General features: G+C 50.4%; 1 protein-coding gene across 1 annotated transcript; it reads right to left on the bottom strand.

The window, feature by feature from the left end:
• Nucleotides 1–293: 293 nt before the first annotated feature.
• On the bottom strand, nt 294–1,700 carry LOC125520552 (auxin-responsive protein IAA23-like). The gene is made up of 4 exons (XM_048685506.1): nt 1,344–1,700; nt 909–1,217; nt 756–817; nt 294–655 (listed from the first exon to the last, which is right to left on the bottom strand). Exons 1-4 carry the CDS (start codon nt 1,493–1,495, stop codon nt 633–635), a joined length of 546 nt encoding a protein of 181 aa, XP_048541463.1. The 5' UTR covers nt 1,496–1,700; the 3' UTR covers nt 294–632.
• Nucleotides 1,701–12,017: the final 10,317 nt, after the last annotated feature.

Below are 12,017 nucleotides of genomic sequence, written 5' to 3' on the forward strand. Positions count from 1 at the left end.
TTAAAAGGAGAAAATCTTACGACAGGGGCACCTGGCGCAAGTTAAGCAGATCGAGCAACTGGACCTTTCAGTTGCACTGTTAGTTGAGTTTCTGCGCTGTTTACTTGAGTGCCAAATTGTCCAAGCACATAGATTCCCACTGCCACTGGTTTCCACAGCAATCACCATCTGTCGACCAAAACAAGACCAGAGTTCCCAACCAAAAGAACAAGACACAGCACGTACTACTACTACTGCAGCAGCATTGATGGGAAAGATGGCACAAACAGAGGCAGGCAGCTAAAGTTGCGACAGAAAGAAATGACAGAGATTGTACTCGTATTGTCTCGTGACCTTACAGTGCAGCAAGGCACAAGAGTCTAACAACAACAGCACCAACATGTACCGTGCAGATGCGATATGTCCCTTGCCGACAACCACAAGGCCGTGGCCTCCCTATGGCAATGGCCAAACATGAAGAAGCCGATCGAAACATGGAAGAAACTAAGAACAAAACTACTTGACAAGTACAGTACATCACTGGTATATGTTTATATCCTACTGTATAGGTACATGGAGGACCTGATCAGCCAAGCCTCTTCCATTGCACACCTTCTGAAATCAAATCCAGGCAGTTCAACCGTGCCTGGTGATCATTGGGAAGATGGTCTTGGAGCTGCATCATCAGATAAATTAAGAGGAGACGTTAGTAACTTGGTACTTATCAGATGCTGATGGTAGTTGTAGGACATGATCTTAGATTGTTGGTTCCTTACCTAGGTTGACGGCCTCGGAGCTCTTCATGAGGCGGATCCGCTTGCAGGACTCGACGAACATCCTGCATTGACAAGATTTGAATCAGATTAGCACATATGTTCGCGGAAACCTCAAATCTGCAAGAACTATGGCTAGGGGATTGATTTGCTTACTTCCAGGGGACGTCTCCGACGAGCATCCAGTCGCCGTCCCTGTCCTCGTAGGTGGGCACGTACTCGGCGCCGGTGGCCGCGTCCACGAGCCTGCTCCCGAGCTCGCCCTCGCCGCGGACGGCGAGGCACGGGGCGAACATGCCGTGGAGCGCGCGGAGCAGCACCTCGTACCCGCCGTGCGCGGCGAGGTCCACCTTGCGCAGGTAGGGGGCGCCGTCCACGGCCACCTTCACGAGCTTGCACGCGCCCTCCTCCCGCAGCGCGTTGCGCCGGTAAGCCCGCACCGGAGGCCACCCCACAGCGCGCGCTCTGTCAGTCAATCATCGCACGCACCAGGTCAGAAACCATCCACAAGACACAAGACTACGTACACATGACCAGCTCGCCGTGCGACGTGCGAGAGGCGGGGAGGGCAAGAGAGAGAAGGCCGCGTACTTTGGGGAGGGCGGCTTGTCGTGCTCGTCGTGGTGGGCGCGCTTGCGGTCGTCGGAGGAGGAGCCGGGGAGGGCGAGGGTGAGGGCGGTGTCTTCGTAGTCGAGGCCGGACACGGCCGGGGACTCGGCGGAGTTGGTCGAGCTCGTCGACATCTGCTTGCGCGCGCTGCTTGAGCTGAGCTCCCAGGCTGCTTCGGCCGGACTCCGGCGATCGCTGGCGCGAGTCTGTCGGTTGATGCGCGGTCGCTAGCTGGCTCTCGTCGGCTGGTTGGTTGTGCGGTGCGTCGTCGGTCGCTGGCGTGGTGTGCCGTGGGAGAGAAGGAGGATATGAGGAGGAGGAGGATGGGTGGGATGTGGCCGCGCGGATGCTGCCTATAAAGGTGCGCCACTTGCCCACCTGCTGCTGACTTGCCCGTTTCTTCACTCTTCGGCTTCCATAATTCTTTTTGCATATATATTTAGACACAATTATTAGTCGGCTAGATGCTCATAATTTTATTTGTGTAGTGTGCATGTCTCCCGTGGGTGCAGATTTCTTGCATTGCAGCAGGGTGCATTTCCACCTGTAGTGGTTGATGTTGTCGAGTGTCTTTTATTGGCAACAAGGCTTATAAATTTGACTAACATTTTTCTCAGTTTTAAGAAGAAAAAACCCTTATTTGAGTAGTAGCATGAAGGGAATCCAGTTAATGTAAGAGACGTTACTCTTTAAGTTAACTGATAACCGGCTATATACTATTGCAAAATGACTTTTTTCATGAAGAAAACACTATTGAGAAATGTTAAGCTAGCTATTTAGTGTGGGTTCAATACGATAACTCCCAACTAGCAAATGAGTCCGGGGTCGCCGGCTCCTATCATAGATAAACAATGGCAAAAAAGCCCGTGTGTTGCAACTGGAAAAAATCACATGTCCCTAACACAATAATCACGACTAAAGATCTTAATGGGTCCACGTGCATCCCATCTATGTTGCCGCCTATCCTTCTTCCCACTCTTGTCGACGGTGGCCTCGGTGCTCACACAATCACAACAAGTTTGAATGCGGTCAATTCTAAGGTGTCTTTCTTTCTCTCCACATAAAATGAGAAATCTACTTTTTCACGAGGAGTTTTTGCCGAGGCGTGCATGTGTGATTATAGATGGTTTCTTTCTTCTCCAAAATGATTTTGCCGAGGTGTTGATTTCTAATCCGGATCTACACCGGTATGAAAGAAAGATGAATCATGCGCTATTGATTAAGGTTCTCCCCTAAATAGTATTTAAAAATGTTTAACATGTAAAATAGCATCATATTTAGATTCTACATTTTTTTAATCAATTTTCATATATAACATATCAAAATTGGAGTTATAATTTAGAAGATATGAATATTTTAAAGAAGCATTTGAATCGCATTTTTAAAATATTTAATAGATAAAAATAGCATCATATTTAGATTGTACATATTTTTCTAATCAATTTCTATATAACATGACTAAATTAGAGTTGTGACTTAAAAAATATGGAAATTTTTTAAAAAAATCATTTAAATCTGCTCAAAAAATAATAGATGGATGGCGGGTTGATTTACCAAAAGATCAGGGGGTTTCCCAAAAAAGTGAGTCATTTTTCTTTGACTTAAGATAGGACTGCGGGTTGATTAACTAAAAGATCGGGGGGTTGAAAAAAGAAAAAAAAAGCCGTTTTTATCACTTAACATAGTACCGCGGGTTGATTTGGAAGAAGTGCAGGAGGTTTCTGCAAAAGTGACGACAGATGGGCAGAAGCTCTCCTCCCTTTATTATTAGGTAGAGACTAGATGATGCCCCGCGTGTTGCTGCAATGATCTCTTGCAATATTATTTTTTGATGAAATTTAAATATATATATATATATGATACTTCGTATTCGATCAGTATATAGTTGTGAATGTAATAAATATAAGTAGTATTTTCCATGCATATTGAGAGAAATATAATTAGTTTGATAGATGAGGTGGCATGTGTGAAGAGTTAATATGTGTGCATGTAGAGAGAATATAAATAGCATTTCTCATGCATTTTAAGAGAAACAATTAATGGGATAATGATGTGGTAAGTTTGACGAGGCGGCGTGTGTGCATGTTGAGAGAATTGAGATAGTGTGGATCAACTATTTAGGTATATATAGGATTTGCCATTCTTCCACAAATAAAAAAAATTATTCATACGTGGGCATGATTGATCTTGTACAGATTTAAAGTTTCATACAAACTTGTGTACTTGTGGTCTATGCAAAGATAACGAAAAAACTAATTGAAGATGCATTTTTAGCTTTCAATTCTAGTTTAGTTCTTTGCACACTTCAAATCTGTAGATTTTTCACGGAACTTTTCAGATGCATGGTTCATTATATTCTCTATATCCAAGATTTCTTTGGTATTTATTGTATATTTGGACTCATTTTTTGAAAATTATAGGAGCTTATGTGCTCGGATACAATTAGTCTTGCTTGATTTCAACTCTATGTCTATACTCTTTGTATTACTGTAACCTATATATCGCCTTATCGTTAGAAAAACGGCTCAGTCGATTAATACAAATGAAGCTGATTTTCACCCTAATAAAGGATGAATTTTATTGACTCAAAATAAAGCATCAAATGGCTAGAAACACAATAAGCACACGTCCGATCTCCGCATAGGTGGTAACATCACACTTATCTAGACAAAATAGATGATGTGGCATGTAATTAGTGAAAAAAAAAACATGTGGTAACATAGTTAGTTACTGTAACATCACATATCAAAAAAAGATGAGTCTATAACCTAATAAATGAAATGATGCATGACACAACACATATGTTACTACGCACTATGGAGGTAGTAACATAGATTAGTAACATACTCGCTCCGTCCGGTGAAGAGTGTACATCTAGAAATTTTAGAACAAATTATGTGAAAGTGCAACTATCCCTAGGTGGTTTTGGTAATTCATAACAACATATAGCTCATTGAGCTAATGCTATTCCAAGATGATTATTTCAGGAAAGCTCAATGATTGGCATGGCATGGATGTGAAAGTAGAACCCTCAAAATGCTAAGGACAAAGAATTGGCTCAAACTCAAAAGCTCAAGACTCTTCATTTTATATTTTAGTGATCCAAGATCACATTGAGTCTTTAGGAAAAGCCAATACTATCAAGGAGGGATGAGGTGTTGCTTAATGAGCCTCTTGCTTCATGTGCTTAGTGATATGCTCCAAAACCCTCAACTACTTTCCCATATCCACATATGACCTAAACCCTAAGCCAAACTCGGTCCTACGGATTCTTCCTATCCAGCGCCACCGAGTTTTCACTTGTCATTAGCCACTGCCAAACCCTAGCAATTCGGTCCTACCGATAGGGATCTCGGTCTCACCGAGATGTGGTTGCAAACTCTCTGTTTCCCTTTCGTAACTTTTCGGTCCCACCGAAAGAGCGAATCGGTCCCACCGAGATTGCAATGTAAACTAAGTGTTTCCCCTTTGTAACTTTTCGGTCTCACCGAAAGAGCAAATCGGTCCCACCGAGTTTGCCTGACCAACTCTCTGGTTAGCTAATTACCAAATTCGGTCTCATCGAGTTTGTGTAATCGGTCTCACCGAGATTACGTAATGCCCAAACCCTAATCATATCGGTCCTACCGAGTTGCATGTCAGTCCCACCGAAAATCACTAACGGTCACTAGGTTTACTTTTTCGGTCCGACCGAGCTTATTGAATCGGTCCCACCGAGATTGGAAAACTGTGTAACGGTTGGATTTTGTGTGAAGGCTATATATACCCCTCCACCTTCCTCTCATTCGATGAGAGAGCCATCAGAACACACACACCATTCCAACTCATATGTTCTGAGAGAGAACCACCTACTCATGTGTTGAGACCAAGACATTCCATTCCTACCATATGAATCTTGATCTCTAGCCTTTACAAGTTGCTTTCCACTCAAATCCTCTTTCAACCAAATCCAAATCCTATGAGAGAGAGTTGAGTGTTGGGGAGACTATCATTTGAAGCACAAGAGCAAGGAGTTCATTACCTACACACCATTTGTTACTTCTTGGAGAGTGGTGTCTCCTAGATTGGCTAGGTGTCACTTGGGAGCCTCCGACAAGATTGTGGAGTTGAACCAAGGAGTTTGTAAGGGCAAGGAGATCGCCTACTTCGTGAAGATCTACCGCTAGTGAGGCAAGTCCTGTGTGGGCGATGGCCATGGTGGGATAGACAAGATTGCTTCTTCGTGGACCCTTTATGGGTGGTTGCTTCTTGGTGGACCCTTCGTGGGTGGAGCCCTGTGTGGACTCGCGCAACCGTTACCCTTGGGTGGAGCCCTGTGTGGACTCGCGCAACCATTACCCTTCGTGGGTTGAAGTCTCCATCAACGTGGATGTAGGATAGCACCACCTATCCGAACCACGGGAAAAATATCCGTGTCTCAAATAGCGTTTGAATTCTCCAAACCCTTCCCTTTACATTCTTGCAAGTTGCATGCTTTACTTTCCGCTGCCTATATACTCTTTGCATGCTTGCTTGAATTATGTGATGATTGCTTGACTTGTCCCAAATTAGCTAAAATCTGCCAAGAACTAAAAATTGGGAAAAGGCTAAGTTTTTATTTGGTCAAGTAGTCTAATCACCCCTCCTCTAGACATACTTTCGATCCTACATTATGGAGTTGAGTAAAAAAATGCATTGGAAATGTGCAAGCCACTATCTCTCTTCTCTTTAATTACCCACCCTCCAATGAGCTAAGTGCATGTAGAAATTAAGAAGATCATGTGTAGATTGCTATTGGTCTTGATTACCATGTGATGAGAGAGAAGTATTTTTTTTCTACTTTAAAGTGCATTGGGAAGATAGAAGTACACTCTTTTGTGGACAAATTTTAAACCTAGATGTATACTCTTCATCGGATGGAGGGAGTATGCATGTTAGGGCATCTCCAGCCGTTGGTCCCCCAGGAGGAGCAAAAAATCGCCCCCTAGGGGGCGCACCGGCGCTAAACCGCGCACTGGGGGCGTGATGCCCCCCAGTCGCGGCCCCCCATGGGATTTTAAAAAAGTCAAATACAGCGCAAACACGACTCAAATTTAACGCAAACTTCGGCGAGTTCGTTCAAATTTAAACATACTTTACAAAAAAGAGAAAAACTATCGCAGGCTACCCCCGCCATCTCCCTCGCCGCCCGCCTCGCCGCCCGCCCACGCGGTTCTACATGCCGAGGAGGCGGTAAAACCGCATGTAGTCACCGCCGTCGTCGTCGTCGTTATCGTCGTCGCCCCCGCCGACGCCTCCGCCGTCCCTGCTGCATCCCTCCCCCGGTTGGCGCGGCGGGTCGGACGGTCCGGGGGCGTTGTCGTCGTCGTCGCTGAGGACCACGACGCCGTGCTCGTCCTCGCGCCCATGCTTGCGGGCGGCGATCTCCTCCAGGGCCCGGCGCTGCCGGACCATCTCGTCGCGGAGATAGTCGTCCCGCGCCCACCGCAGGGCGTCCTCGTTGGAGAAGCCATGCCGGGCTATCTCCTCGTACTCCACGGGGAGGCCGGGCTCCGGCTTGGGCTCGACGAGGACGAAGCAGCCAGTGGGGGCGGCGTTGTCGCCGATGCGGACGCCGGAGCTGCGGGTGCGCGCGCTGACAGGCGCGCCCTGGGGCTCCGGCTTGACGGGGCTGAGGTGGAGGCAGGGGGAGCCGCCGGACGAGGAGGAGGACCCCCCGGTCTCCATGCGCCTCGGGGTCCAGGAGCTTCCCCAGCGGCGCGTGAAGGACGGGGGAGCGGGGTACTCGAGGCGCGGCGTGTTGCCGCCCTCGATGTACTCGAGGACGGCCTCCAACGTGCGCCCGGGCATGCCCCACCACCGACGCCGGCCGACGGCGTTGAGCCTGCCGGAGGGCTCGACGCCGTTGGTGGCCTCGAGCTGCTCGGCGTGACGGCGGCGGAAGTAGGGCTCCCAGAGCGGGCTGTCGGGGACGTACCGTGGCCCCTCCCTCGCCGCATGCGGTAGGGACGAGCGGATGCGTGCGATCTCCGCACGCCGCGCCGCGCCGGTGGGTATCGGGGGCACCGGCACGCCGCCGGCGCTGATCCTCCACGCCCCGGGTACCCGCATGTCCGGCGGGACCGGGTACTCGGCCTCGAAAAGGAGGCAAGCCTCGCTCTCGTGAAGATGGCGGCGCCCGAAGCCGTTCACCGCCGCGCCGTCGCCTGGGAAGCGCTCGGCCATGGGTGCTGGAGACGGCGAGAGAGAGGAGAAGGAGGAACGACGACGACGAGAGAGTGGCGAGGGAGGAACGACGACGGCGAGAGAGTACGAGTCGCCGAGTGCTCTGGGGCGCATCTTATATAGGCCGAGGCGCCGCCCGTGCGCGAGCCGCCGTGAGTACGCGTGGCGGGCGAGGGAGGGCGGGGGACGCGCGTCATTCGGTCTTCACTGCGCCGCCCCTGAAGTATCAATGGCGCAGGCTGACCGGCGCGGCAGCTTTGGCATTGATTCGCCGCGGGAAACGAGGCGATGAGGACGACGAAGGACCGAGAAGAGAGTAGAGTTGCTGACGCGGCGGGCCCGCGGCTGTTTCGCGCCAAAACAGTTCGCCCCGGCGCCCCCGGGTGCCCCCCAGCGCGCTGGGTTCGGCCTGGGTCCGCCAGCGCTGTTTTCGGCCCAAGCCGGCGAAAATCGGACTCCTGAGGCGCGACTGGGCCGATTTTTCGGCGCCGGCGCAAAAAAACGCTTGGGAAGGCCTTCCTGGGACGCGGCTGGAGATGCCCTTACTACTCTAAGTTACTCCTCACTATGACTAGTCTAAAATGCACACAACCAACATCAATGCACACTTAAAAAAAATAGACAAATAGCAAAGTCATACGCGACCAAAGCTATAAGTCTAATCGTACTTGGAAAACAAAAACGCCGAAGCAATCAAATCCACTATCAAATTAATGAGAACGAAGCCGATATGCGAGACAAACCACTTCCCAAAATATCAATAATGCGCCTTTCCTTTGGAACCTTCCCGCAAAATCAAACCCCTACTCCATAGGCCTCTTCTTTTGTTGTTTGCGCAAGCCATCTTGGAAGTTTCCAATCTAACTAGCAGCTAGGATTTTAGTAAGCGCTACTAGCTAGGTACTCCACCCGTGGGAACCCCAGACAGTGGGCACGAGGAAATGGCCTTGTCCATGCACGAACCGCTCCCAAGCCCAAGAAAAAAAGGCCAACGTGAATAGAATAGGCAGGCCACCCACACCACACCACACCGGCGTGAGAGACGAGGTCGATCGAGGGGAGGGGTTTAGGGGATCATGCACGATTTGACCGCCACTAAACTAAGCCAAAGCGTAGGTAAGCATCATTTGGAGGGGAGGGCCCGTGTCCCCCTGCCCACCGTTCTGTGGTACTTTAGCGGATTAGGGAGATACTTTGTCGATATGCATGTCGGCCGAGAGGGCGCCGACGCTGACGGCCACGCGTTCCGCGTAATAGGATTAGGATTAGGATTAAGAAACGTGCATTATATATAGTCTCCTATACATTGACAATCGAATCTCTTTTGTGAACCGGACTGAAAAGCATATGATGCCCAGTCAATTCGAAAAAAAAACAGGCAAAAAAACATGACTAAGAGCAACTCTAACGGGGCGATCCAAATAGACGCGTGCTTTATCCTTTTTTATCCATTTGAATTGGCCAGGCGGACGTGTGCGTACGCATTTTAAAATGGGCCGGTTTGACCGTCCAACGGAAAGGCCGACCCAAATGTGTCGGCGTGAAAAAAAACAACTCGCACGAAATAAACATAATTAAACATAAGTGGTCGGTCAAACGCCGGCCAAAGTCCACTTAAATATAATTAAACATTAAAGAAAGTCTGCGCCCGCCTGCTGCCGTCCCGCACGCTGCCAGACGTCGTCGGCCTTGCCCTTTTCCTTGCCGTCGACGCCGCCGTTGTCGGTGAGGTCAATGAAGACCGGAGCAGGGCTAGCCACCCGAACGCCGCCTGGTACGCTGCCAGGGCAGCCTCCTTCGGCGTCTGCTGGGGCTGCGGCATTGTAGCCAGCCGCGCGTGCTCCTCCTCCTCCTCCTCGAGCCGGAGCGCCTCCGCGTCACGTTGGAGCATGGCCTCGTAGCGCATCTGCTCCTGGCGGAACCAGTGCTTCTTCCAACGCTCAAGGTAGGCCGCCTCCTGTGCCGGCGTCGTGGCGAAGTGGACGGGAGGCGCGCTCACCCACTCGCAGTACTGGCCCGTCCACGAGTAGGCCTCTTCCGGTCAAGTGGGTGGAGGCGGGGAGCGCTTCCGCGTCGGCTCCGGCTCCGGCTTGGGCTGGACGGGCGACGACGGTGGCGGTGGCGGCACGAAGAGCGGGGTGTGGACGGAGCCCCCGCCGACGACATGGCAAGGGCTTGCTCCAGCCCATCCAAGTGCGCGTCCACCTTGAGGCGGCTAGCCTCCAGCGCGTGCTGCAGGGCCTCCTCGAGGGCGGCTTGGTACTCCGCCTCCATATCCTCCGGCTCTACCTGCGGGGGCGGCGGTGGGAACGGCGACGGGACGGCGTCGACACCCAAACGTCGTTGCTCCTTGTGTTCGAGGGCGAACCAAGCCTCCCAGTTGGGAGAGTCGGCGACGTACTCTGGCAGCCGACGTTGCCCCGGCGTGAGCTGCGCACGGCGCCTGCGCACCTCGTCGTCGTGCGCCCGCTGGCTCCACGAAACCGCCGGCACCGGCCGGATCCGTTGCGGATCCAGATGTCAATGGTGCGGCAACGTGACGTCGGGGTACGGCAGCGGCTGCATGTACTCCCAGTGCCACTACGCTTGGTGCACCGGGATGTGCAGGCGCCGGCGACCAGGGCGGAAACGCGGCACCACCGGAGGAGGAGGGGGAGGGGGAACACGGGTGGACGAGGCGCCGGGGTGCCCTTGCCCTTGCCCTTGCTGCTGCCGAACAGGCCCATGGTCGCGCTAGGGTTTGCGGTCGCCGACAAGGAAGAAAAGGGAGTGGTGGGGCCAGATGTGGACGGGGGAAGTGGATGAGGCCGGCCCCCGCTGCACGCGTGCTTAAAAAAGGACGCTTCTACATGGCTGACTAGTGGGCCCTCTGTCGGTGGTCTTCATTAATAAGACGACGGGTGGCGGTTGGGTGGCCTACAGGTGGGGTCGCGGCGGACGGCGAGGAGACGCGCGGCGCGTCCGGTTCGCGTCCGTGCCGACGCATTCTAGACGCAATTTTGGGTCGGAAATCGGTCGGTGCGGACGCCAGGCGGATGCGATTTGCATTTGGGTCGGCGCGTTGGGCCTCCACTTTTGTCCGCGCTGACCCAAACGAACGCGGGCGGACAAAATGGGTCGCCCCATTGGAGTTGCTCTAAGTAGTCATCCCTTCATGTGGGCTCTGTGTGTCATCGACTAAACGTCGGAAACTTTCGGCTTTTCTGCGCCGGGTGGGGGCGGGTAAAATACTTTAGGGATGAACAAAAGTAATAGTTTCGTAAAATCTCAAGATGATATGTCGACTTAGTCTCTCGAAGGTGCTCATGGGTAGGTTGTGCATGTGTGCGTTCATAGGGGTGAGTGTATGTGTGTATATATGAGCACTTGCGTCCGTACTTTGTTTAAAAAAATTCAGGGGAAATCGAGGATTTGATAAAGACCCTATAGATCGGGGTGCCTGTTGGGTACCTGTGAGGCCCACACCCCTCTCCCCATGTGGTTAGGAGGGACTCGCACCCCTAGTAGCATGGGACCCATAAGGGGGCAATTGCCCCTATTCTTGGTTATATAGTCCCCTAGTCCTAAAAGTCTAGAAAATTTTGCGTATTTTTCATGATCAAGACAACCAATGTCTTTGATTTTCGTTTCAGGGGTTTTCCATAGGCTGATTACATCCCCTCAAAGGGTTCTTTTCCACCACCAACGTCACCATGCCTTCTCCACCACCGTTGTCTTATTTTCTCCATTGACGTGTGAGTAATCATGTGTAGGCACATGGGATGAATAAGAATTGAATTACGCCAAATATTGTTCTTGATATATTGTTGATGCAAATATGCTAAGCTTAATGCTTATTATTAAGGTACATGTAGTATGCTTCCATATCTAAATTGTTTATGTTATCATGATATTACGTGTTTCAGTTATATCTGCAAGTTATTTTCTGCTACTATAACTCCAAATGGGGTGCCCGGATGGTGTCAGACTGGGATATGAATGGGGAGGAATGTAACTTCAGAATTTATGTGTTCATGAAGTGTTGCCGTTACCTTTAATTTCATGATGATCCTAGTGACATGGGAGGGTAGGGTAATAGATGTTGGGAATCTTTTTTTGCCGATATGTTCAACTACATATGGAACACAAATCTGAACTGAGGATTGTTTGCTCGTATAGATGTACTATGCCAGGAGTGATATGCAACGCCCCAATCTTAGTCCTGATGTGTGCCATTTACATATATGGCTCGCATTAATTACTTATTACTTGCAATTCTTGAGTACTAATTACTACTGGCACGTCGGCTGCTAAAGACTTATCAATATTTTTGACTCCCAGAGTTAAATACATATTGGGGTAAAATACTTCTCAACAAAAACTGTCTCGATCCTCTACACTTATGGTTATCAGTCGTTTTTGTATCGACTTGCAGACTCGTCTTGTCCTTAGCATACATAAGGATAAGGATTG

This window comes from Triticum urartu, chromosome 7, assembly GCF_003073215.2.
Source record: "Triticum urartu cultivar G1812 chromosome 7, Tu2.1, whole genome shotgun sequence".
Lineage (NCBI taxonomy): Eukaryota > Viridiplantae > Streptophyta > Magnoliopsida > Poales > Poaceae > Triticum > Triticum urartu.